General features: G+C 36.6%; 1 protein-coding gene across 1 annotated transcript; it reads left to right on the top strand.

Moving 5' to 3' along the window:
• The first annotated feature begins 268 nt into the window (after positions 1-268).
• On the top strand, positions 269-22,141 carry LOC132360216 (patched domain-containing protein 3). Its single transcript, XM_059915257.1, has 4 exons — positions 269-1,333; positions 2,423-2,544; positions 18,070-18,215; positions 20,472-22,141. The coding sequence occupies exons 1-4, from the start codon at positions 269-271 to the stop codon at positions 21,974-21,976; spliced, it is 2,838 nt and encodes a 945-aa protein (XP_059771240.1). The 3' UTR covers positions 21,977-22,141.
• The last annotated feature ends 5,672 nt before the right edge of the window (positions 22,142-27,813 follow it).

Genomic DNA, 27,813 nt, shown 5'->3' with positions numbered 1-27,813 from the left:
AGGACAGGCACGATTCCATTCGCCTGTAAGAAGTGTTTCTTGCATTCACTGAATCCTGAGAGGCTGGGCGCAGGGACACATTTGGGGCTGGTTAGGCTACCACGTGGCCGCCAGCGAAGCTCCAGCATCCGGGCGCGAGCAGCCCGGGCTCAAACAGACTCCCTCAGAATTTCCAGGAAACCGTCGGGTGGGTGGAGATGGGCGCTCCGTCCAGCAGCGCCCTTCCAATCGCTGTCCTGTTTGTGAACGTCGCCTTTCCTTCCCGGAAATGAGGCTTAATCCAGCTAAGGTTGCGCCAGAGGCGGCCCCCGGGCGGGAGGCGGGGCAGGAACCGGGGTCAGAAGCGCAGGGGCCGGAGGCGGGGCCGGGACCGGACTCGGAGAGCCGGCCGCAGCCGGCGGCAGGGCTCGGCTCGGAGCTTTTCCCGGCCGCAGAGCCCGAGCCGGAGCCGCTCTCGGCGTCGGGTCCGGGACAGGAGCCCGAGCTGGGCTGGGCTGCGGGGCAGCGCGCAGGGGCCCCGCCGGAGTCGCCGCCGCCTCTGCCGGCGTCGGAGTCTGAGAACGGAGTGTCCGCGAGGCCCCGCTGCCACACCGACTGCCTGGAGGCGCCGCTCTCCCGGGCCTTCCGGCGGCTGGGATGGGAGGTGGGCTCGCACCCCTGGATCTTCCTGCTGCTGCCCATGGTTTTAACGGCCGTCCTCGGCACTGGCCTGATTCACCTGCCCAAGGAAGAAGAAGAAGACCTCGAGGAGCAGTACACCCCGATAGGGAGCCCCGCCAAGGCTGAGCGACGCTTCGTGCAGGGACATTTCACCGCCAACGACTCTGATCTCTTCTCCATCTCCAGGAAGAGCACCGAGGTCAATTATGCTTCCATTCTAGTGGTCTCCAACACCAACTCGCTGCTGGAGCAAGAAACCTTATCAGAAATTAGTGAAGTGGACGACGCGGTCCAGGCTTTGTCTGTGACACAGGGAAACGGAACCCAGATCCTCTACAATGAGGTGTGCTCGAAGAACCAGGGCTACTGTGTCCCCTCCAACCCACTCTTGTTCGCCTGGAAAACGAACAATGTCCTCAACCTGAAAAACATCACCTTCCCCATCTACAGCCTAGCCGGCCAGGTCGTGTACCTGACCAACATCCTTGGAGGAACTGTGTTAGGCGAGAGCATGGGACTGAGCCAGTTACTCCTGGAGGCCAAAGCCATGCGGCTGCAGTACTACCTGAAGACCGGCGAAGGCGAGGACAGCGAACGTAGCAAGGCGTGGCTGATCCACTTCCTGAACCAAGTTGGCAACCTTGAAAAGAGTCTGGCCTTGAAGAAGATCCAGGTACCTAGCGGCTGGGGCTTTATAGGGAGGCCAGGAGAAGGTGGGAGGGATAAGAAGACTTGTTCCAACCGCACTCCCTAATTACTTGATGGAGCCCTTGACTTGAAGCTGGGTGTGTTCTGCTGTATTTGGTCCTTGATCCAACTTTCTTAACATAGTGCACTGAAGAATGCCACAAAAGAATCTAAAAGAGTGGATATATGCATAGGTATAACTGATTCACTTTGCTGTACACCTGAAACGAACACATAATTGTAAATCAACTATACTACAATAAAATTTTTTAAAAATAAAATAAAATAAAAAAGAGAGCTAAGACCTAAAAAAAAAAAAAAAAAAAAGCCAGAAATCTTAAATCCTTGGTAATATTTTGCTGAAAAACACAAATTATACCTCCTCAAGGTTGTTGTGTTCAGTACAGAAATTGATCTTAAGGTTTAGTTTGGTTTTCTGGTCATATTACTTGGAAATTCTTACTTTTAGTTAAAGCCTTTGCTGTTTCTGGGAGCCCCCTAAAATTTGTTTAGAGTTCAGTGGAATAAAAAAAAAACAAATCTACAAGCAAAAGTTCCATGGTGTTGTTGAAAAAGAATGCTGAGCATTTTAAAAGTAAATTATAGCATAGTGCCAGGCACATGTTAGCTGTTCAGTAATTGCTGGGCTGGCAAACCTAATACTCTGAATAAAACTGGTGAAAATGAGACACCTTCTGGAAGAAGCCTTTGAATACCCAGTCCTTAATGAAATGATATTTGTGCAATTAAAATAGTAAAAGATAACAACCTAATAAAAATTTAGAAAAAGCCAAAATGTCTATAGTTTTTAATGATTTTTTTATATAAGATTCAGATTTCATATATTCAGGAGTTTTAAACTTTAGATTTTTGAAAGAAACTTTGGAAAGCATGCCAGAGGTTTGTGGGAAGAAGCAAATCTTTATTACCTTCTTTATTCTAAAATCAGAATCCACATAGTTTGATTCTTTACTGAATTTTAATGTTTCAATCAAGCTGTAGTGTTTCAATATCATTTGTAACACACACAATATCAGAATTAAAAGTTACTTATCTGAGTATATTTTTGTGGCAGGTGGTCTACTTTACATCACTTTCTAGACAACTGGAATTTGAGGCAACTTCTATGACAGTGATCCCCTTGTTTCACTTGGCATACCTTCTAATCATATTATTTGCAATCACATCATGCTACAGGTAAAAGACTTTTATTAGTTTTTTAAACTCTAACTTTAAAAAATATTTTATTGTGGTGATATATATGTATATAATATGTATAACATAAAATGTACCATTTTAAAAACCATTAAAAAATATTTATTTAATTATTTGGCTATGCCGGGTCTTAGTTGCAGCACATGGGATCTTTAGTTGCAGCATGTGGGCTCTTAGTTGTGGCATGCAGGCTCTTAGTTGCGGCATGCGGGATCTAGTTTCCTGACCAGGGATCCAACCTGGGCCCCCTGCACTGGGAGCATGGAGTGTTAACCACTGGACCACCAGGGAAGTCCCTAAAAACCATTTTTAAGTGTACAATTTAGTGGCATTAATTACATTCACACTGTTGTACAACCATCACAACTATCTCTTTATAAATATGTTCCATCACCCCAAACAGAAACTCTGTAACCATTAAGCAATAACTCCCCATTGTCTCCCCCAAGTCTTGGTTACTTTTTAATCTACTTTCTGTTTCCATGAATTTGCTTATTGTAGAGATTTCATATAAGTGGAATCATACAGTATTTGTCCTTTTGTGACTGGCTTATTTTCACTTAGCATAATGTTTTCAAGGTTTATCCATGTTGTAGCATGAGTTCCTTTTTATGGCTGAATAATATTCCATTTTATGTATATACTGCATTTTATCTACTTATCCGTTTATGGGCCCTTGGAATATTTCCATCTTTTGACTATAGTGAATAATGCGGCAATGAACGTTGGTGTACAAATCTCTGTTTGAACCTGTTTTCAATTCATTTCAGTATATACCTAGGAGTGGAATTAGTGGGTTGTATGATAATTCTCTGGTTAGCTTTTTGAAGAACCACCAAACTATTTTTCACAGAGGCTACACCATTTTATATCCCACCAGCAATGTGTAAATTTTCCAATTTCTCCACATCCTCACCAACACTTGTTATTTTCTGTTTTATTGATTATAGCCATCCTTGTAGGTACAAAGTGACATCTCATTGTGGTTTTGATTTGCATTTCCCTAGTAACTAATGATATTAAGTATCTTTTTATGTGTTTACTGGTCATTTGTATATCTTCTTTGGAGAAATGTCTGTTCAGGTCCTTTGCCCTTTTTTTTTTTTTGTCTGTGCCACACAGCTTGCAGGATCTTAGTTTCCTGACCAGGGATTGAACTCGGGCCCTTGGCAGTGAAAGCGTGGAGTCCTAACCACTGGACTGCCAGGGAATTCCCACTTTTGCCTATTTTTAATGAAGTTGTTTGTTCTTTTGTTGTGTTGAGTCCTATTGTTGATGAGTACTTTATATATTTTAGATATTAAATCCTTATCAAGATATATGATTTGCAAATATTTTCTCCCACTCTGTAGATTATCTCTTTACTTTCTTGGTAATGTCCTTTAATGCACAAATGTTTTAATTTTGATGAAATTCAACTTATTTTTATTTTTGCTACTTGTGCTTTTGGTGTTATATCTAATAATCCATTGACAAATCCAAGGTCATGCACATTTACCCTATGTTTCCTTCAAGAGTTTTATGGTTTTAGCTCTGAAATTTAGGTGATTGCAATTTTTAATTCATAGTTGTATGTGATGTGGAGTAGGGGTCCAACTTCATTCTTGTACATGTGGAAATCCAGTTGTCCAAGTACCATTTGTTGAAGAGACTGTTCTTTCCCAGTTGAATGGACTTGGCATCCTTGCCAAAAATCAATGGGCTGTAGACGTATGGGTTTATTTCCAGACGCTCAGTTCTAGTCCATTGGTCTATATGTCAATCCATATACTAGTACCACTCTGTTTTAATTATTGTAGCTTTGCTATAAGTTTTGAAATCTGGAAATCTCAGCTGTCCAATTTTTTTTCATTTTAAGGTTATTTTGGATATCCAGGGCTCCTTGTAATTCCATATGAATTTGAGTGTTGACCTTTCCATTTCTGAAAAAAAAAAGTCATTGGAATTTTGATAGAGATTGTGTTGAATCTGTAGATTGCTTAGGTGAGATTGTCATTTTGACAATCTCTTCCTCCCCGTGAGCTAAGAATGTCTTTCCATTAATTTAGGTCTTCTTTAGTTTTCATCAATGTTTTGTAGTTTTCAGCATACACGTCTTTCACTTCTTTGATCAAATGTATTCCTAAGTATTTCATTATTTTAAACACTAAATGGAGTTACTTCTTTAAGTTCTTTTGGGATTGTTCATTGTGCATGGATAGAAACAGCTGAATACTGTGTGTTTATCTTATATCCTGCAGCTTTACTAAATTTGTTTACTAACGTTAGTAGTTTTCTTGTGGAGTCTTTGGATTTTTCATATATATGATCATATAATCTGTGAAAAGAGATAGTTACAATTCTTCCTTTCCAATTTGAATTCCTTTTATTTCGATTTCTTGTGTAATTGCTCTGGCTAGCACTTTCAGTACAATGTTGAATATCATTGGTGAAAGTGGGCATCCTTATCTTGTTCCTGATCTTAGATGGAAAGCTTTCCATTTTTCACCATTGAGTATGATGTTAGCTGTGCAGTTTTCATACTTGACTTTATAATTTTGAGGAACTTTCCTTCCATTTCTTGTTTTTGAGTGTTTTTATCACGAGAAGATATTGGAATTTGTCAAATGCATTTTCTGCATCTTTTGAGATGATCATGTGGTTTTTATCCTTTGTTCTATTAGTGTGGTGTATTACATTGATTGATTTTCCCATGTTGAACCACTCTTGCATTCCTGGGGTAAATCCCATATGGTCATGATGTATAATCCTTTCAATATGCTATTGAATTGTGTTTGCTAGAATTTTGTTGAGGATTTTTGTATCTATATTTATAAGAGGTATTATCTGTAGCTTTCTTGTGATACTTTTGTCTGGAATTGATATCAATGTAATGATGGCCTCATCATATGAGTTAGGAAGTGTTCCCTTCCTTTCAACTTTTTGGAAGGGTTTGAAAAGGATTGGTATTAATTCTTCTTTACATGTTTGGTAAAATTCACTAGCGAAGCCATCTGGTCCTGGACTTTTTTTGTTAGGAGGTTTTTGATTACTGATTCAATCCTTTTAGTTGTTACATGTCTGTTGAAATGTTCTGTTTCATCTTGAGTCAGTTTAGGTCTTTGTGTATTTCTAGGAATTTGTGCATTTTATCTAGGTTATCCAGTTTGTTGGCATAAGTTGTTAATAGTAGTCTCTTATAATACTTTACATTTCTGTAAGTTCAGTAGTAATGTCCTCACTTTCATATCTGATTTAGTTATTTGTATCTTTTTTCCCCCTCCTTTGTCAGTCTAGATAAATGTTTGTCAATTTTGTTGATCTTTTTCAATAACCACTTTTGGTTTTGTTGGTGTTTTCTATTGTTTTTCTATTCTCAATTTTATTTATCACTGTTCTAATCTTTATTATTTTCTTCCTTCTGTTAGGTTTGTGTTTGGTTTTCTCTTCTTTTTCTGGTTCCACAAGGTGTCTAAATCCACAAAGTGGTTTGAGATCTTTTCTCTTTTTTAATGTAGCTATAAATTTACCTATGGGCACTGGTGTCACTACATCTCATAAATTATGGTGTTTTGTATGTTTGTTTTCATTTTCCTTATAAATTATCTGCCTAGATGTTTTATCCATTATTGAAAGTGATGCATTGAATTTGCCAACTATTACTGTAGAGCTATATATTTCTCTCTACAATTCTGTTAATATTTGCTTCATATATTTTGGGTCTCTGTTATGTGGTTAATTTATGTTTATAGTTGTTATATCTTCCTGATTAATTGCCCCTTTTATCGATATATAGTGTTCCTCTGTCTCTTTTAACAGTTTTTGAAATACAGTCTATTTTTGTCTGATATCAGTGTAGCCACCCCTGGTCTCTTTTGGTTACTATTCATATAGAGTATCTTTTTCAATGCTCTAACTTTCAATCTGTTCATGTCTTTGGATCTAAAGTGAGTCTCTTGTACACAGCATATAGTTGAATCATGCTGTTTTATCCATTCTGACAATATCTGCCTTTTGATTAGAAAGTTTAATTTATTTAGATTTAAAATAATTGCTGACAAGGAAGGACTTACTCCTGCTGTTTTGCTGTTTGTATTCTGTATATATTATAGCTTATTGTCCTTCATTTCATCCATTTATGCCTTTTTTTTTTTTGGCCATGCTGCGCGGCTTGTGGGATCTTAATTCCCTCACCAGGGATTGAACCCAGGCCCAGGCAGTGAAAGCTCCAAGTCTTAACCACTGGACCAGTGAATTCCTGATTTATGCGTTCTTTTATGTTTAGTTTCTATTTTTCTGGTGAGCTGTTTTGATTATTTTTTCATTTCCTTTTGTGATGGTTTTTAGAGACTTTCTTTGTGGTTACCATGGAGATTCATATAACATCTTAAATTTAAAATGATCTGTATTAAATTAATACCTACTTAACTTTTAACTATGCTGCTTCTATACATCTCTGTCCTCCCTCCCTTATGTTGTTGTCATAAATTATATCCTTATACATTGTATGCACTATAACATAGATTTATAGTTATTTTTATGTAATTGTCTTTTAAATTCTGTAGGAAATAAAAGGTAGAGTTACAAACCAAAAATACAATAATACTTGTTTTTGTATTTGCCCATGTATTTACCTTTACTGGACATCTGTATTTCTTCATGACTTCGGTTACTTTTTTTTTTTCCTTCATTTCAATCTGAAGGAGTTCCTTCAGCATTTCTTATAGGACAGGCCTAGTGATAACAAATTCCCTCAGCTCTTCTTTATCTGTGAATGTCTTAACTTCTCCTTCATATTTGAAGGAGAGTTTTCTGGACACTACCTTGAAGTTGATGGGTTTTTCTTTTAACACTTTCAATATCATCCATTGTCCCTTGGCCTCCATGGTTTCTGATGAGAAATCAACCTTTATACTTATTTAGTATCCTTTGTACATGATCAGTTACTTCTTTCTTGCTGCTTCCAAGACTCTTTTTGTCTTCGTCTTTCAATAGTTTGATTATAATGTCTCATGGTGTGGATCATTTTGAGTTTATCCTACTTGGAGTTTGTTAAGTTTCTTGGATTTGTAGCTTCATGTCTTCTATCAAATTTGGGAAGTTTTCAGTCATTATTCTTTAAATATTCTTTCTGCCTTTTTTTCCCTCTCTTCTTTTTCAGGGACACCCATAATATGTATGTTGGTTTGCTTGCTGGAATCTAACAGGTCTGTGAGGTACTTTTCACTTCTTAATCCTTTTTTCTTTCAGCCTCTCAGACTCAGTAATTTCAATTGACCTATCTTCAAGTTCACTGGTTCTTTATTATGCCTACTAAATCTGTTATTGAACATCTCTAGTGTTTTGGTTTTTATTTCAGTTGTACTTTTCAGCTCTAGAATTTTAGTTCCTTTTAAGTTTTTTTCTATCTCTTTATTTAAATGACCACTTTGTTCATACATTATTTTCCTTATATCCTTGTCAGTGCTCACCTTTAGTTCTCTAAGCTTATTTAAGACAGCGTTTTATAGTCTTTATCTACTAGGTCCTGTCTCTGTCTTTCCTGTCAATTTATTTTGTTCCTTTGCCTGAGCAATACTTTCCTATTTCTTTGTATGCCTTGGGATTTTGTTGTTGTTGTTGTTGTTGTTGTTGTTGAAAACTTGGCATTTGACTATTATAATGTGGTAACTGGAAATCAGATTTCCTACCTCCCCAGGGTTTCCTGATGTTTGTTTGCTTGTTTGTTTAATACTGTAGTAGTTGATCTTCTTAGTGACTTTCCCAAACTATTATTGCAAAGATTGTATTCCTTGTTTATGTTGTCACTGAAGTCCCGTTCCTTAGCTTGTGTTCAGCTAGTGTTTTGACAGAAATTTCCTTGCATGCCAGGAGCTCTCCCAGTCTTTTCAAAATGGTTCTGGACTCTCCTTCAACACTTACCCAGGGTTATGCCGTGACTGGGGATTAGCCATAGGTGAAAGCTTAGTGTCTTAAGTCCTTTTTGAGCATTATATCTTGCCCTGGGTGACTTTTAAATTCCCCAGTATACACAGGCACTTGTGAATATTCTAAACTCCCAGAGGAATGCTCCCCAGCTTCTGCCTTAGGCAGTCTTTTGTATGTTTGGGCTGTAATCTTCTGCCCTATGCATGTGAAGTTTGTTTATTCAGTTTGTGGTGTTTCCACCTTTCTCAACCTGAGTTTTGTGTTAGACACAACAGAGGAGTGCCTTGCATCAGTCCTTCAGGTAGTCCCTAGACAGTTTAGAACAGATATATAAAATATTATGTGAATAAGGTCTGCTCTGCTCCTTCCAGAAATAAGGAAATAGTCCCACACTGGTAACATGGGCTGTTGATGCTTTAAGATTGCTGTTGCTTTAAGACTTTGCTTTAAGACTCTTGCCACTTTAAGACTATGGCCAGTTTAACACATCTGCCACTTTATGATCACTGCCATTTTAAAACTTCTATCCCACCAGAGAGGGAGGTGAGGTAGGGCATATAAACTCACTACAAACCTTCCTACTGTTTTAAAGGCCCCCTGCCTTTTTTTTTTTTTTCTTTCAGCCCTCTGTAAACTTTTGACTGTTTTCTAGAGATCAAAGAGTTGGTTCTGACAACTTCTGCTTGTTTTTCTATGTATCTGTTGGGAGACAAGAAGTGGAAAATTCTTACTCTACATTTTTCTGATGTCTAACAGTAAACTCTTATTTTTTAAACCTAATGACTTAAAAAAAATTTTGCCCATTAGCAATAGTATGAAATCAAATGGAATAGTAAAAAGAAATTTTGGCCGGTTTTGTTTGATTTGGCATATGTTTATTACCTTACATGTTGTGCCAGTTATGATTAGTTGTGTCATTTGGAGGCAGATATGCTGATAGAGCTAAGAAACAAGTCTTTATTTCTATTATAAATTTGAACTAGTACTTTTAACTATACAAAAAAATAAGCTCTAATTTAATTGACATGGGCATTTCCATTGGTCTGGTGTAGAGTTTACCTTGTTAAGCACTTGTTATCTAGGCATTAGGGTTAGTTTGAGCTCTTATGGCCGGAAAGCTAAAATATGAAAAATATCAGCCAAAAAAAAAATAGAATTTAGATGTAGAAAGAACCTCACAAATAATATTATTCTAATGATTCTCACATCAGAGTCACAGAGAGAGCCCTAAAACCACACATTCTGAGGCCCTGCCCTATTGAATCAAGTATCTGGAGGCTAAATCTGAAAATCTATATTTCAAAAATTTCTCTAGTTTATTCTCATAAGTACATACGTTTGGGGGAAAATGATATAATTTAACTCTCTAGGTTTAAGGTAGAGAAAGATGTGAGGCTCCAATAGGTAAAGGGACTTAACCACACTGGGTGCATCTTTAGAGTCAATAAACTAATTTATAACTTTGTTATTCTGGAAAGGAAGATCACATCCCTTAGAAAATAAAGAAACAAAAAAAGAAGGAAGGAAGAAAAAAGGAGGAAGAAGGGAAGGAAGGAAGGGAGGAAGGGAGGGACGGGGGAGGAAAGAAAGCAAAATTCAATCTTGTTAAAGTTAGTAGGATAAATAATTTTTTTAATTAGTATGGAATCTATAAGGTACCAAGAACTAGTTTGACAAAAGTCTTCTACTGGATAGTTGGTTCTGAATATACAAAGTTATGTCAATTCTTGCTTATCTGTAGCAAATAATTGTGGACAGTAATTCAGAAAATCTTGTATTGAAGGCAATTAGAAAATGACTTACATTTGTCTTTGAAGACTTTTTATGCTTATGTAACCAACATATTGAACACACAGGACACATGAGGTGTAAACATAAAGCAACTTTATTTTCATCTCCCTCTGTTCCCTTTAAGTTTTGTAGGTAGAGCAAGTTCTTCCTCTGCCCCATAAAAACTGAGGCAGGACCTGTGACTTTCACTGTCATTCTTAGGTAAGGCAGAGTCCTCCAATTGGAATTAAAATGTCCATGTCCACGTAATAAGCAAAAAGTGATAACTTGATTTGAAGCTAAGGTTTCCCCCTCTCTTAGCTGGAGCACACTGCATGGGAAAGCCTTTTACGGGGAAAAAAAGGGCTTCCCTGCCCTCTTCTACCACTTCTTATCTTGCTGTACTAGTTCCTGGGTTGGAACATGCCCAAGGAGAAGAGGAAAGGGAAGAGGAAGATTCTTAAGCCATACATGCTGAGTGATGGTCTAATAGATGCTTTTTCTGGGTTTGAATATACAACTGGTAATCCTGTGAGAGCTTTTGTAAGTTCCTTGACATCTCTCACTCCCAGTTCTCTGTTATCACTGAGAATCTTATCTCTGTTCTGGGTGGGGCCTCCTAGACAGTCCCTAAGATATCCCCACCCTGCCTGTCTCACACACTTATATATGAAAGTTATTCCTTGCCTACATGCACTTACCTCATACAGAACCATTATTCAAACACATTTTGTGGTTCCATATTTACTGTCTTGCAGTGAAGTCATTTAAACAATAGTAAGACTTTCTCAAAAGGTATACTCCAAATTGAACTTCATTCTATGGTAAGTACTGGTATGTTGAGCTTCCAGACTATTTCAAAATTGTCTGACATTTTGGAAATGACAAAACTTACACCAAATGTGAGATCAATTTCAGAAAAAAAATCCAGAGAATCTTTCCCTTCTCAAATACACTGTAAACTATTCTTTAGTCTTGATAGACATCATTATGTTTCAAGGAAGATGTGGATCCCTCACCAAGCGTGTACATAGACTGTATTCTAAGTGGAATGATTTCTACTTTAGCCCTCCCCTGCTAAGTGAATAGAAAATTCAAAAAATTGGCTATTTTGCTGCCCGTGATGCGTAACTGCCTGAGCATTGGAATCATATGAAGAAATTTTTAGACACTTGGATTCTGCAGCTTCTCTACAAACCTATAGATCAGAATCTGCAGAGCTGTGTTCCAGGACTGCAGGAATCTGAAGTTCTAAGACTCTTCTAAGTCATTCTGATAAACTGCTTAACCAAGGTCCTTCTTGGGGACTAGAAAATCTGCAAGTGTGTTCACCAAACAGTGCTCTACATTCACATCTTCCCTCCATTGCCTATTGAACATTAAAATAAAGGTCATTTAGAAAAAGTCAACACAGCAACTAGTCAAAGTCAAGTCACTCTAGCCAATAATCTACTTCACTCCCCCATCCTCTGAAAAATTTACACCAAAAAAATCCAGAAACCTGAAAGAGGGAATGGGGATAAACATGTCACATGTAGCTTTTATCCTCATTAATCTTGTTGATTTCACGGTTCATCTGTGTTACTTTCTTATCTTAAACTCCTATAAACCAGTATTGTTACTTTAAGAAAGTATTTGTTATAATCAAAGTTGGATTTACTTTTGATTTACAAAGAAATTTACTTTTGCTCTGGAGTGAGACTGTGTGTGTGTGTGTGTGTGTGTGTGTTTATTTTTGGGCCCTGAGTTTAACTGAAAGCACCAGCAGTTTGAGAAAAAGTGAGATACAGGCACAGTGTAGTTTTTTTTTTTTTTGGTAGTAATAAGAAAGGTTAGCTATTTTAATGTGGTCCTGCCTGAATAAGGTCTTTAGTTATATTCTTGCTGTTTTGGAATCAGTAGCTCCATTTGCTTAGTTGACTCTCCCAGTTTTCAAACCAAACTTAGTTTCTCTCTCCTGCTAAAAAATATCTAGAGGCAGGTATCAGTCATTTGTTTTGGAGCAGTTAGCGAATGAATAAAGTAGAAAACCAGAGGCTGTTGTCAGTATTTTAAAATGTAAAGTCATGGTTGTTGGGAGGAAAAGTATTAAACCCATTCTTTAATTGCTGTGTATGTATTCCCATTTCTGTTGGTCCAACCAAGAAACAGGCATAGCTTGTGTTACTCAAAATGGAGTACATATCACATTTTTTTTGCAATTAGTAGCCACTTTTCTAGAGCTCACTTCTCCAGCAGAGGAGAGTATGAAAATCTTTTAGAAGGAGGCTTTACTTTTTTTTTTAATTTTTATTTTTTTTAAACAGCAGGTTCTTATTAGTCATCAATATTACACACATCAGTGTATACATGTCAGTCCCAATCTCCCAATTCATCACACCACCACCACCACCACCCCCCCGCCACTTTCCCCCCTGGGTGTCCATACGTTTGTTCTCTACATCTGTGTCTCTATTTCTGCCCTGCAAACCGGATCATCTGTACCATTTTCTAGGTTCCACATATATGCATTAATATATGGTATTTGTTTTTCTCTTTCTGACTTACTTCACTCTGTATGCCAGTCTCTAAGTCCATCCACGTCTCAACAGATGACCCAATTTCATTCCTTTTTATGGCTGAGTAATATTCCATTGTATATATGTACCACATCTTCTTTATCCATTCGTCTGTTGATGGGCATTTAGGATGCTTCCATGACCTGGCTATTGTAAATAGTGCTGCAATGAACATTGGGGTGCATGTGTCTTTTTGAATTATGGTTTTCTCTGGGTATATGCCCAGTAGTGGGATTGCTGGGTCATATGGTAATTCTATTTTTAGTTTTTTAAGGAACCTCCATACTGTTCTCCATAGTGGCTGTATCAGTTTACATTCCCACCAACAGTGCAAGAGGGTTCCGTTTTCTTCACACCCTCTCCAGCATTTGTTGTTTGTAGATTTTCTGATGACGCCCATTCTAACTGGTGTGAGGTGATACCTCATTGTAGTTTTGATTTGCATTTCTCTAATAATTAGTGATGTTGAGCATCTTTTTATGTGCTTCTTGGCCATCTGTATGTCTTCTTTGGAGAAATGTCTATTTAGGTATTCTGCCCATTTTTGGATTGGGTGGTTTGTTTTTTTAATATCGAGCTGCATGAGCTGTTTATATATTTTAGAGAGTAATCCTTTGTCCATTGATTCATTTGCAAATATTTTCTCCCATTCTGAGGGTTGTCTTTTCGTCTCGTTTATGGTTTCCTTTGCTGTGCAAAAGATTTGAAGTTTCATTAGGTCCCATTTGTTTATTTTTGTTTTTATCTCCATTACTCTAGGAAGTGGATCAAAACAGATCTTGCTGTGATTTATGTCTGAGAGTGTTCTGCCTATAATTTCCTCTAAGAGTTTTATAGTGTCCGGTCTTATTACATTTAGGTCTGTAATCCATTTTGAGTTTATTTTTGTGTATGGTGTTAGGGAGTGTTCTAATTTCATTCTTTTACATGTAGCTGTCCAGTTTTCCCAGCACCACTTATTGAAGAGACTGTCTTTTCTCCATTGTATATCCTTGCCTCCTTTGTCATAGATTAGTTGACCATCGGTGCGTGTGTTTACCACTGGGCTTTCTATCTTGTTCCATTGATCTATGTTTCTGTGTTTGTACCAGTACCCTATTGTCTTGATTACTGTAGCTTTGTAGTATAGTCTGAAGTCTGAGAGCCTGTTACCTCCAGCTCCTTTTTTTCCCCTCAAGATTGCTTTGGCTATTTGGGGTCTTTTGTGTCTCCATACAAATTTTAAGATTTTTTTGTTCTAGTTCTGTAAAAAATGCCATTGGTAATTTGATAGGAATTGCATTGAATCTGTAGATTGCTTTGGGTAGTATAGTCATTTTCACAACATTGATTCTTCCAATCCAAGAACATGGCATATCTCTCCATCTGTTTGTGTCATCTTTAATTTCTTTATCAGTGTCTTATAGTTTTCTGCATACAGGTCTTTTGTCTCCCTAGGTAGATTTTTTCCTAGGTATATTATTCTTTTTGTTGCAGTGGTAAATGGGAGTGTTTCCTTAATTTCTCTTTCAGATTTTTCATCATTAGCGTATAGGAACGCAAGAGATTTCCGTGCATTAATTTTGTATCCTGCAACTTTACCAAATTCATTGCTTAGCTCTAGTAGTTTTCTGGTGGCATCTTTAGGATTCTCTATGTATAGTATCATGTCATCTGCAAACAGTGACAGTTTTACTTCTTCTTTTCCAATTTGTATTACTTTTATTTCTTTTTCTTCTTTGATTGCCGTGGCTAGGACTTCCAAAACTATGTTGAATAATAGTGGTGAGAGTGGACATCCTTGTCTTGCTCCTGATCTTAGAGGAAATGCTTTCAGTTTTTCACCATTGAGAATGATGTTGGCTGTGGCCTTTATTATGTTGAGGTAGGTTCCCTCTATGCCAACTTTCTGGAGAGTTTTTTATCATAAATAGATGTTGGATTTTGTGAAAAGATTTTTCTGCGTCTATTGAGATGATCATATGGTTTTTCTTCTTCAATTTGTTAATATGGTGTATCACATTGATTAATTTGCGTATATTGAAGAATCCTTGCATCCCTGGGATAAATCCCACTTGATCATGGTGTATGCTCCTTTTAGTGTGTTGTTGGATTCTGTTTGCTAGTATTTTGTTGAGGATTTTTACATCTATATTCATCAGTGATATTGGCCTGTAATTTTCTTTTTTTGTAGTATCTTTGTCTGGTTTTGGTATCAGGGTGATGGTGGCCTCATACAATGAGTTTGGGAGTGTTCCTTCCTCTGCAATTTTTTGGAAGAGTTTGAGAAGGATGGGTGTTAGCTCTTCTCTAAATGTTTGATAGAATTCACCTGTAAAGCCATATGGTCGTGGACTTTTGTTTGTTGGAAGATTTTTAATCACAGTTTCAATTTCATTACCTGTGATTGGTCTATTCATATTTTCTATTTCTTCCTGGTTCAGTCTTGGAAGGTTATACCTTTCTAAGAATTTGTCCATTTCTTCCAGGTTGTCCATTTTATTGGCATAGAGTTGCTTGTAGTAGTCTCTTAGGATGCTTTGTATTTCTGCGGTGTCTGTTGTAACTTCTCCTTTTTCATTTCTAATTTTATTGATTTGAGTCCTCTCCCTCTTTTTCTTGATGAGTCTGGCTAATGATTTATCAATGTTGTTTATCTTCTCAAAGAACCAGCTTTTAGTTTTATTGATCTTTGCTATTGTTTTCTTTGTTTCTATTTCAGTTATTTCTGCTCTGATATTTATGATTTCTTTCCTTGTGCTAACTTTGGGTTTTGTTTGTTCTTCTTTCTCTAGTTCCTTTACGTGTAAGGTTAGATTATTTATTTGAGATTTTTCTTATTTCTTCAGGTAGGCTTTTATAGGTATAAAATTCCCTCTTAGAACTGCTTTTGCTGTATCCCAAAAGTTTTGGATTGTCGTGTTTTCATTGTCATTTGTCTTTAGGTATTTTTTGATTTCCTCTTTGATTTCTTCAGTGATCTCTTGGTTATTTAGTAACATAGTGTTGAGCCTCCATGCGTTTGTGTTTTTTACATTTTTTCCCCTGTAATTCATTTCTAATTTCATAGTGTTGTGGTCAGAAAAGATGCTTGATATGATTTCAGTTTTCTTAAATTTACTGAGTCTTGATTTGTGACCCAAGATGTGATCTCTCCTGGAGAATGTTCCGGGCGCACTTGAGAAGAAAGTGTAATCTGCTGTTTTTGGATGGAATGTCCTATAAATATCAATTAAATCTATCTGGTCTATTGTGTCATTTAAAGCTTGTTTTTCCTTATTAATTTTCATTTAGGATGATCCATTGGTGTAAGTGAGGTGTTGAAGTCCCCCACTATTATTGTGTTAGTGTCGATTTCCTCTTTTAGAGCTGTTAGCAGTTGCCTTATGTATTGAGGTGCTCCTATGTTGGGTACATATATATTTATAATTGTTATATCTTCTTCTTGGATTGATCCCTTGATCATTATGTAGTGTCCTTCCTTGTCTCTTGTAACAGTCTTTATTTTAAAGTCTATTTTATCTGATATAAGTATTGCTACTCCAGCTTTCTTTTGATTTCCATTTGCATGGGATATCTTTTTCCATCCCCTCACTTTCAGTCTCTATGTGTACCTAGGTCTGAAGTGGGTCTCTTGTAGACAGCATGTATATGGATCTTGTTTTTGTATCCGTTCAGCCAGTCTATGTCTTTTGGTTGGAGCATTTAATCCATTCACGTTTAAGGTAATTATCGATATGTGTGTTCCTATGACCATTTTCTTAATTGTTTTGGGTTTGTTTTTGTAGGTCCTTTTCTTCTCTTGTGTTTCCCACTTAGAGAAGTTCCTTTATCATTTGTTGTAGAGCTGGTTTGGTGGTGCTGAATTCTCTTAGCTTTTGCTTGTCTGTAAAGCTTTTGATTTCTCCATCAAATCTGAATGAGATCCTTGCCAGGTAGAGTAATCTTGGCTGTAGGTTCTTCCCTTTCATCACTTTAAGTATATCATGCCACTCCCTTCTGGCTTGTAGAGTTTCTGCTGAGAAATCAGCTGTTAACCTTATGGGAGTTCCCTTGTATGTTATTTGTCATTTTTCCCTTGCTGCTTTCATTAATTTTTCTTTGTCTTTAATTTTTGCCAATTTGATTACTATGTGTCTCGGCGTGTTTCTCCTTGGGTTTATCCTGTATGGGACTTGCTGCGCTTCCTGGACTTGGGTGGCTATTTCATTTCCCATGTTAGGGAATTTTTTGGCTATAATCTCTTCAAATATTTTCTCTGGTCCTTTCTATCTCTCTTCTCCTTCTGGGACCCCTATAATGCGAATGTTTTTGCATTTAATGTTGTCCCAGAGGTCTCTTAGGCCGTCTTCATTTCTTTTCATTCTTTTTTCTTTATTCTGTTCTGCAGCAGTGAATTCCACCATTCTGTCTTCCACGTCACTTATCCGTTCTTCTGCCTCAGTTATTCTGCTATTGATTCCTTCTGGTGTAGTTTTCATTTCAGTTATTGTATTGTTCATCTCTGTTTGTTTGTTCTTTAATTCTTCTAGGTCTTTGTTAAACATTTCTTGCATCTTCTCAATCTTTGCCATTGTTTTTCCGAGATCCTGGATCATCTTCACTATCATTATTCTGAATTCATTTTCTGGAAGGTTGCCTATCTCCACTTCATTTAGTTGTTTTTCTGGGGTTTTATCTTGTTCCTTCATCTGGTACATAGCCGTCTGCCTTTTCATCTTGTCTATCTTTCTGTGAATGTGGTTTTTGTTCCACAGGCTGCAGGATTGTAGTTCTTTTTGCTTCTAGAAGGAGACTTTCATACTTTTTGTTAGCCAGATACATATTGAACCAGCTTTGAGATACAGGAGCTATTTAGGATTGTGTTTAGGGCTAACTTGAGTCACAGGTGGGTGAGAAGATAACTGGATATAGGTACTTCCATTTGCTGTTGTGTTCCATTCACACTCCTTTGAAGATCAGAGTGGAATTAACCATCTGCAGTGTTTTAGTATATCTTTGTGGTCCTGAAATGCCAGTCAGTGGATTTGTGCTTGGCTAGATGTGTAAGAATCAACCAGTATAGTTTGGTAAAAGTACAGATTTCCAACTTTTCTGTCTCTGACCCCCCCTTTTTTTTTCAGTTGGTCTGGGCTAGTGCCTGGAAATTAAAGTTCTCCAGCAGACAGGTATGAGAATTATTGCCCAAGAGGGCTCTGTATAGGTATCCAATTCAAGAATGTTATGAATTGCTGGAATTTCAGTATGGAAGCTACCACTCCAAGTTCCATGATTTTTCCCTCCAAATTTACAGGTGTGACTGTATACGAAACAAAATGTGGGTTGCAGCCTTTGGAGTGATTTCTGCTGCCTTGGCAGTGGTGAGCAGCTTTGGCCTGATGTTGTACATTGGGGTGCCATTTGTGATCATAGTTGCAAATTCACCATTTCTTATTCTAGGTGAGTAAAACAAAACGTGAGGCTGCACATTGTGTATGTGGGGGTGTGGGGTGGATAATGGAAGGGGATTGTGTTAGATTAAGCAGAATAATTATATTTAGGTGGCTCTACAGATCCAAAATGGGGTATCAGGAAAGAAGAAAATCAGATGGAATTCTGTGTCTTTAGAGTTAGAAAAATCTAGTACCCCAAATGGAAAAACACAGACCAGGGACATGAACAGGCAGTTCACACACACACACACACACCAAACACACAAAATCCAAAATACTAGTCACTGAAAATATGAGAAAAAATATTTGACGTTTCAGTTAATTAAGGGATGCAAGTTAAAACAAAAGTGAGACACCTTTGTTTTCTTTTCTTATTAATGAATATTAGCAAGAATAAAAGTTTGGGGAATGTTGTATGCAAATGAACACTCATATTCTGCTTGCTGGGGGAAGTTTGTAAATTGGTGCACTTTTAAAATACAACTTTGCAACAAATCAAAAGACTTAAAAATTTAAAAGGGAATACCTTTGACCTGCCTACTCCACTTCTAGGAGTTTGTCCTAATTATTGGACAAGTGGTCACAAAGTAGAACGTGTATGTTCATTTCAGTGTGATTTAGAATAGGAAAAACAAGAACAACCTAATCCCATATCGACATAGGATCGGTCCACTCAAACATAGCATATTAAAGTTTTGGAATCCTATTCAGTCTTTAAAAAGAGGTAGCTATAAAGTGTTAAATGAAGAATGCTGGCTATGAAACAAGATGTTTAAAATAGATATACAAATATATGTGTATATTTGTACAGAGCAAATTCTGGATGGATATACTTAAAATATTAGCAAGGAATATCCCTGAAGGGTGGAATTACAGTTGTTTAAATTTTTTCTTTGCATTTTCCTGTACTTTCAGGATTTATTTTACAATAAGCATGAGAAGATAAATATGTTTATATTTTGGAAAGTAAACAACTTGGAAGAAATAATATTTGATTTCCTAGGGGAGACAGTGGTTTTTAAATACCTAATAAATATCAATGAGTTTATTCGTCGTCCTTAGTACCTCTGATTCTTCCCTTTTGTTCAGTTGAATACAACTGAAATCCACAAAGCTGGCAGCAGGGTGAGTGTCGGGATGCAGTTTATGACACACTACGTAAACCTGTGTCAGTGTAGGCCCTCCTACCTTGGTCATACGAACACAACATCTGAATTAGAGGCAAAGTGCAACTCCCAGTACCCTCCCAGGTAATCCATGGAGAAGATCTCTTAAAATTGAAATGAAAATCAGCATGTTAGTTCCAAGTACTGATTTTGTATCAATACACACAGAAACAGAGGTGTACATGAGTGAAAGCAGTAGAAAGCTTGAGGGAGATGAAATTTGTCTGCAACATGCTCATGCTGTCCTTTGTAATCCCATTTCTTCTCTGTGGTCCTCCTCTCCTAGCCTTCATTGATGGTTTCAAAGTCCTCAGATGTTCTCCTGTCTTCTTTATTCCAAACCAATCAGGAAACGTCATTGTGGAAAAAACTGATTACCTTAGTAAGCATTTAATATGTAAAGGATTATTAATATTTACTTTGGTGCATATTTCTGATCTCAAGAGAGCCTGCATTTTATTGAGATAATGCCTTAACCTGGGCAAGTGAAGTTTGAATGACAGCCTTCTGGGTATCAAAAACAGACTAGCAGGAAAACTGCACTTGTGTGTGTGTGTGTGTGTGTGTGTGTGTGTGTGTGTGTGTGTCTATAAATTATGGGGTGCCTCTACAATCAGACCACATTGATAGCTAGATGCTAAATGTAGAACAGATAAATCCAGCTCATATTTTAAGCAACAGTATGTTGGCTCAACATTAGTGCATTAGAATAAAATGGTTTATGGGAGAAAATGGTCTCTCAAGTATTCTAATGGAGTCAAGGATACATTGCTAATCCTGCTTCACCTAACACCCAGCAGCCAGGTTTCCTGACTCATCATTAAAACACCCTAAATGATGACTAGGAGTAGAGTATACTGTGCTCTGTGCAAATAGGAGTATGTACAAAGCACAGAGCTACTACAGAGCAAGGAGTGATAAGTTCTGTTGTGGATTCAGAGGCAACCAGAAAAAGCATCACAGAAAGAAGTATCAAAACACAGACTGAGGAAGATAAATAAGACCTTAAGAGATGGACAAAGAAATGGTGTGAACTGATCTGTTTAATGTTTAATGGATGTTCATATGTATGAAGAGTCTGTTTCTTTTTTTAACAGGCGTTGGGGTCGATGACATGTTTATCATGATTTCTGCCTGGCAGAAGACCAACCTCATGGATAGCATAAAAGAGCGGATGTCCAATGTCTATTCAAAAGTGGCAGTGTCCATTACAATCACCACCATCACCAACATCCTGGCCTTCTATACAGGAATTATGACCTCTTTCAGGTCCGTACAATACTTCTGCATCTATACAGGAACAACCCTGCTCTTTTGTTATTTTTATAACATCACCTGTTTTGGAGCATTTATGGCCCTGGATGGTAAAAGAGAAGTAGTCTGTCTACGCTGGTTGAAGAAACCAGAAACTCCTGACCAAAAATGTTCCTCATTAAAAAAGCCCTGCTGCCTCCCATGTAATTCTCTCCGAGACAAACATAAAGCTGATATCCACCCAATGAATTTGTTTTTTAGAGACTATTTTGGTCCTTTTCTCACAAGCACTGAGTCCAAGTTTTTTGTAGTGCTTATATACATTTTGTACATCATAAGTAGTATATATGGGTGTTTCCAAGTGCAGGAAGGTTTAGACCTCCGAAATTTGGCAAGTGACGACTCCTACATCACACCGTATTTTAATGTAGAAGAAGAACATTTTTCAAGTTATGGTCCCAGGGTTATGGTTATTGTTACTGAAGCTCTTGACTATTGGGATGGAGATGCTAGGCAAAAATTGGAAAAATGTCTTGTAGATTTTGAAAACAGTGACTATGTAGATAAAAATCTCACAGAGTTTTGGTTACGAGAATATGTGAAATATATGGAAAACCACCATCACGATGTAAATGATAAGATAACTTTTCTAAAAAATATTCCCAATTTTGTAATAGATTCTCCGCTTTTTATGTATGATATTAACATTACATCATCACAGGAAATCATTTGTTCCCGGGCCTTCATTCAGACCATGGGTGTTTCTTCTTCAACCAATAAGAAGCTGATGTTACTCCAGTTCCGAGACATGGCCGAAAAGTGTGAAATTCCCCTAATGGTGTATAACCAGGCGTTCATATATTTTGATCAGTATTCTGCAATATTAGAAAACACCGTTCGAAATGTAATTGTCGCCTCAACAGCTATGTTCATTGTTTCCTTACTGTTAATCCCTCACCCGCTGTGTTCTTTGTGGGTAACTTTTGCTATCGCTTCTGTGATTGTGGGAGTAACGGGTTTCATGGCATTCTGGAACGTCAATCTTGATTCCATATCCATGATTAATCTTGTCATTTGTATAGGGTTTTCTTTTGATTTTTCTGCGCACATTTCCTATGCATTTGTTTCCAGTTCAAAGCCCTCAGTAAACCAAAAAACCATCGAGGCATTGTATCTGCTAGGCTACCCTGTGTTGCAAAGTGCAATTTCAACAATAATAGGGGTGTGTGTCTTATCTGCAGCTAAAGCATACATCTTCAGGACATTTTTTAAGATTATGTTTCTTGTTATGGTATTTGGAGTTGCTCATGGCCTAATTTTTATTCCGGTATTCTTAACCTTTTTCTGAAAGTTTGTTTGACTAGCCACTAACCAATCAAAGACCAATTATAGAATTCCTGATTGCCCCAATCCAATCTGATAAAAATGTGCTATTAAGAATAGTCAATAAACTAAAAACAAAGGCATGTTTCCTTGGTGTGGAAATCCCATTTAAAAATGTTATTTAAAATATCCTGAGAAAAATTAATTAGTCTTACATTAAAATATCTTTACTAAATTAGGAAGTGTTGTCATCTTTATTATGGTCTATACAATCAAGCATAAGTATAACTTTCCAGTTATTTTTTCCTTTTATTTCATCATTAGTAGTTTATGCCTGGAATTCAAATATTTTATGTATTATGCTATAAATGGAATGTTATTTTCATTGTACTTCCCATATGCATTATTATGTGAAAGTGCAACTGATTATTATTTATTCTCGTAGTCTGGGGTTTTTCTATCCATGTTCTTAGTGGTGTATTTTGATGAACTGAAGTTTTTAAGTTTTGAAATCCAATTTATCATTTTTTTTAATGGTTAGTGTTTTCTGTGTGCTCTGTAAGAAATTTTTGCCTAATCCAAGATTACAAAAAATTCATCTATGTTTTCTTCTCAAAGCTAGTAGTTTTATTTTTACATTTAGGTCTATGATTCATAGACCCGTGTTTGTTGGGAAGTATGGGTAGAGGTTCATTGTCTTCCCATTATAGTTATCCAGTTGTCCCAGCAGCATTAGTGAAAAGACTGTCCTTTCACCATAGGGATTAATTTGGCACCTCTGTCAAAGAATCAATTGACAATTTATGTGTGGCTCTATTTTTGTGCGTTGATCTGTTTTTCTATCATACCACACTGCATTGATTACTGAAGCTTTCTATTAATTATTGAAATTAGGTTAGGTAAGGTATCCAACATTTTTCCTCTTTTCCAAATTGTTTTGGCTATTCTAGGTTCTTTGCATTTAGATACTAATTTTAGAATCATTTGTCAATTTATCAAAAAAAAAAAATCTGGGATTTTTGATTGGGATCATGATTGGGTTATGGTGAATCTACAGATCAATTTGGGGAAAATAGATATCTTAGCAGTATGGAATCTTCCAATCTGTGAACATGGTTTATCTCTCCATTTATTTATATCTTCTTTAATTTCTCTCAGGCATGTGTTATAGATTTACATGGATTTACTTCTAAGTACATTAATTTATTATATCATTGTAAATATTTTAAATCCCCTTTCCATTTTTTTTTTACTGGTACATAAAAATACAATTGGTTTTGGTATACCTACCTTATACTGTGTAATCTTTTTAGGTTCATTTATTAGTTCATGTTGAGTTTTTTAGTTTCTCTAATAGTTTTTATCTATGCAATTATGTAAAGGTCACATAAAGACAATCCTATTTCTCCCTACATAAACTTTATCTTGTACTTATCTTATTGCACTGGCTTAAAATGTCCAGTAAAATGTGGGAAAATGTACTGAAAGCAGACATCATTGCCTTGTTCCCAACTTTGTAAGGAACGTGGTCAATATCTCAGGAAGTATGATGATTACCTGGAAGTTTTTCATAGCCATCTTCTGTCAGATTGTGGAAGCTCTTTTCTACATTTAGTTTTCTGGGATGTTTTAACATGAATGGGTATTAAATTTTGTCAAATAATTTCTGTCCATTGACTGAGATTATCATGTCTATTTTTTTATCTTAATTTGTGAATGTGACAATTTATATTGAACGATTTTTTAATATTATACCAACCTTGCATTCCTAGGATGACTCACATTTAGTCATGGCATATTATTTTCATATATTGCTGTCTTTGTTTTGTTAATATTTTGTCAATGATATATGTTCCTATGTTTATGAGGCATATTGGTCTACAATTCCCTTTTTTGTAATGCCTTTCTCAGGTCTTTATATCAGGGTTATGCTGCCCTCAGGAAACAAGCTAGTAAATATATATTCCTCCCCTTCTATTTTCTGAAATATATGATGTATGGTTGATATAATTCTTTCATTTCTTACTTAAATGTTCAGTAGAATTCACCAGTGAAGTCTTCTGGGCATGGAGTTTTTCTGGGAAGGATTTTTATTTCAGATTCACTTTCTTTAACAAATAGAAGGCCATTCAGATGTTCTTTTTCTTCTTGGGTCAATTTTGGTATGTTTGGTTTTATAAGGAATTTGCCCATTTTGCTAATTGGCTAATTGATTATTTTCTTACCATTTTAATGTCTAGTGATGTCCCCTGTGCAGTTCTTGATATTGGTAATTTGTATTATGTACCTTTTATTTCTTGATCAAGGGATTATCAATTTTATTAAATTTTTCCAAGAACCAACTTTTGGCTTTATTCATTTCTTTTATTTCTCTATTTGCTACTTGATTGCCACACTCTTTATTCATTCTTTGAGTTTAACTTTCTCTTCATTTTCTAGCTTTATAAGGTGGTAGGATAAGTCACTGATTTTAACATTTATTCTTTTCTAAGAAAGCTTTTAATGCTATAAATTTCCTTCTAACTACTCTTTTAACTGTACCCAGAAATTTTTATATGAGGGGTGTTCATTATCATTCATTTCAAAATAAGCTCATATTTTTCTTGTGATTTCTTCTTTGACCATGAATCAAACAATACCTTTATTTTCTCTTCGTTATTTAAGAATAGTTTAAGCGGTCCCCAACCTTTTTGGCACCAGGGACCAGTTTCATGGGAGACAAATTTTCCATGGGCCAGGGAGGGTGGGGCATGGTTTTGGGATGATTCAAGCAAATTACATTTATTGTGCACTTTATTTCTATTATTATTACATTGTGATATATAATGAAATAATTATACAACTCACCATAATGCAGAATCAATGGGAGCCCTGAGCTTGTTTTCACTTGCCACTCACCGATAGGGTTTTGATACGAGTCTGCAAGCAATTGATTTATTGTGGTCTCTGTGCAGTCAAACCTCTCTGCTAATGATAACCTGTATTTGCAGCTGCTCCCCAGCGCTAGAATCACCGCCTCAGCTCCACCTCAGATCATCAGGCATTAGATTCTCATACGGAGCATGCAACCTAGATCCCTTGCATGTGCAGTTCACAGTAGGGTTCGCGCTCCTATGAGAATCTAATGCCGCTGTTGATCTGATAGAAGGTGGAGCTTGGGCGGTAATGGGAGCAATGGGGAGTGTCTGTAAATACAGATGAAGCTTCACTCACTCACCCACTGCTGACCTCCTGCTGTGTGGCCCAGTTCCTAACAGGCCACGGACCTGTACTGGTCTGTGGCCCGGGCGTTGGGGACCCCTGGCTTAACTGGATATAGAATTCTAGGTTGAGAAGATGTTTTTCTTTCAGCCCTTTAAAAATGTCATTGCATTGTCTTCTTGATGCAGTGCTTTGATTAGAATTCATCCTTCACTGTTATATATTTTTAATTAATTTTTATTGGAGTATAGTTGCTTTACAATGTTGTGTTAGTTTCTACTGTACAGCAAAGTGAATCAGCTATATGTATACATGTATCCCCTCTTTTTTGGATTTCCTTCCTATTCAGGTCACCACAGAGCACTGAGTAGAGTTCCCTGAGCTATACAATAGGTTCTCATTAGTTTTCTATTTTATACGTAGTATCAGTGGTGTATATATGTCAATCCCAATCTCCCAATTCATCCCACCCCCTTCCCTGCTTGGTGTCCATATGTTTGTTCTCTATGTCTGTGTCTCTATTTCTGTTTTGCAAATAAGATCATCGACACCATTTTTCTAGATTCCACATATGTCTGTTAATATACGGTATTTGTTTTTCTCTTTCTGACTTAATTTTACTTTGTATGACAATCTCTAGGTCCATCCATGTCTCTACAAATGACCCAATTTCATTCCTTTTTATAGCTGAGTAATATTCCATTGTATACATGTACCACAATTTCTTTTTCCATTCCTCTGTTGATAGACACTTAGGTTGCTTCCATGTGCTGGCTATTGTAAATAGTGCTGCAATGAACATTGGGGTACATGCGTCTTTTTGAATTATGGGTTTCTCTGGGTAAATGCCCAGCAGTGGGATTGCTGGGTCATATGGTAGTTCTATTTTTAGTTTTTTAAGGAACCTCTATACTGTTCTCCATAGTGGCTGTATCAATTTACATTCCCACCAACAGTGCAAGAGGGTTCCCTTTTCTCCACACCCTCTCCAGCATTTTTGTACATTTTTTTGATGATGGCCATTCTGACCGGTGTGAGGTGATACCTCACCGTAGTTTTGATTTGCATTTCTCTAATAATTAGTGATGTTGAGCATCTTTTCATGTGTTTGTTGGCCATCTGTGTGTATTCTTTGGAGAAATGTCTATTTAGGTCTTCCATCCATTTTTTTAATTGGGTTGTTTTTTTCTGATATTGAGTTTCATGAGCTGTTTGTATGTTTTGGAGATTAATTCTTTGTTAGTTGCTTCATTTGCAGATATTTTCTCCCCTTCACTGCTATATTGATCTTCTTTATGGAATGTGCCTTTTTTTCTTCTAGCTTCATTTAAGCTTTTTTTATTATTGGTTTTCAGCAATTTGACTATGATGAGATTGTATATGGTGTTTTTTCTATTCAATCTTCTTAGGTATCTTTAAGCACTGAGGACCTGTGGCTTGATAGTTTCTGTCATATTTGGAAATATTTTAGCATTTATTTCTTCAAATGTTTTCCTGCCACATTGTCTTTCCCCTCTCCTTCAGCGACTTTAACTACAAATATGTTCTCATGATTTTTAGTTGGTTCATAAAATTGTAATTGTCTCCAAGGTTGCATTTTATTATTAATAAATTGAAATTTATTGACACCTTTGATAAACTCTTCTCTGTAGCCCATATTTTGTTGGAAAAATACTCTTTCTACTTATGGTGAGATTTCTGGTAAGCTCAGGAAAATTCTGCTCTGTAAAGGTACTTAATTATGTTTTTATGTATGGAAATATTTAAATATTTTAGTCCAGATATTTTCATCATACTGTCCATTTTTATTTCATTGAGACTGTCATTCTTAGACAAATATTTTATAACACAAAACTCATCAACTATGTTGTCTCTATTTCTAATTATCTTGAATATTTTGCCAAACAAAATAGAAATATCACAAAATAATAGAGCTTTTCAATTTCATTCTATTCATTACAGAATGTTAAGTTTATCCCCCAAATGGAAGCTCAGCCAAAAATTCTTCTCACAAGTTATGAAATTACAAAGCATAATTATAAAATTTCAATCAGGTACACTGTTTGAACTCCCTTATTTGATTTGGTCATTTCCTTCCTCACTTTTGTAGTGACAGATTCAATGACTTCCTATTTATACACCATGTTTTCGAGAATTCCAATTTGCTAAAGGCTTCAAAACTTTAAGTTCCACTCACTGAACACTTTGATTAAAGATTCACAAGTGATTTTGAGCAAATTGCAACAAAAAATAATAGAAGACTAGTTCACAAACTAGTTGAATAACTTTGTAGGGCACTAGATTGCTTTACAAAGTAGTTCCTCAAAGAATCAAACATTTGTAAAATCTGTGTAATATTGGGCAGTTAAGAGGGACAAGTGTGTACTGTAATGCTTGAATATTTTTAATTCAACCTCAACTTAATTGGCAAATAATTGTTATTCACTTACTTTAGGTATTTTATTAGCTCGTCACCTCCTTCTTCATGTATCCCTCAGGAGGAATCTTTGGTTACCCATTCATATTTACAAATGAAGCCTATTTTGCTCAGGTCATTGATAAATCCATATGCAATTGTTAATTCTGTGTCCAGCAGCTAAAACTGGTTTCTACTGCTATTCTGGTATACCACCTATTTTAAGTTTGTCCTGGACGGCTTGT

Source organism: Balaenoptera ricei, chromosome 2, assembly GCF_028023285.1.
Source record: "Balaenoptera ricei isolate mBalRic1 chromosome 2, mBalRic1.hap2, whole genome shotgun sequence".
NCBI lineage: Eukaryota > Metazoa > Chordata > Mammalia > Artiodactyla > Balaenopteridae > Balaenoptera > Balaenoptera ricei.
This window is presented reverse-complemented; position numbering and strand designations above follow the sequence as displayed.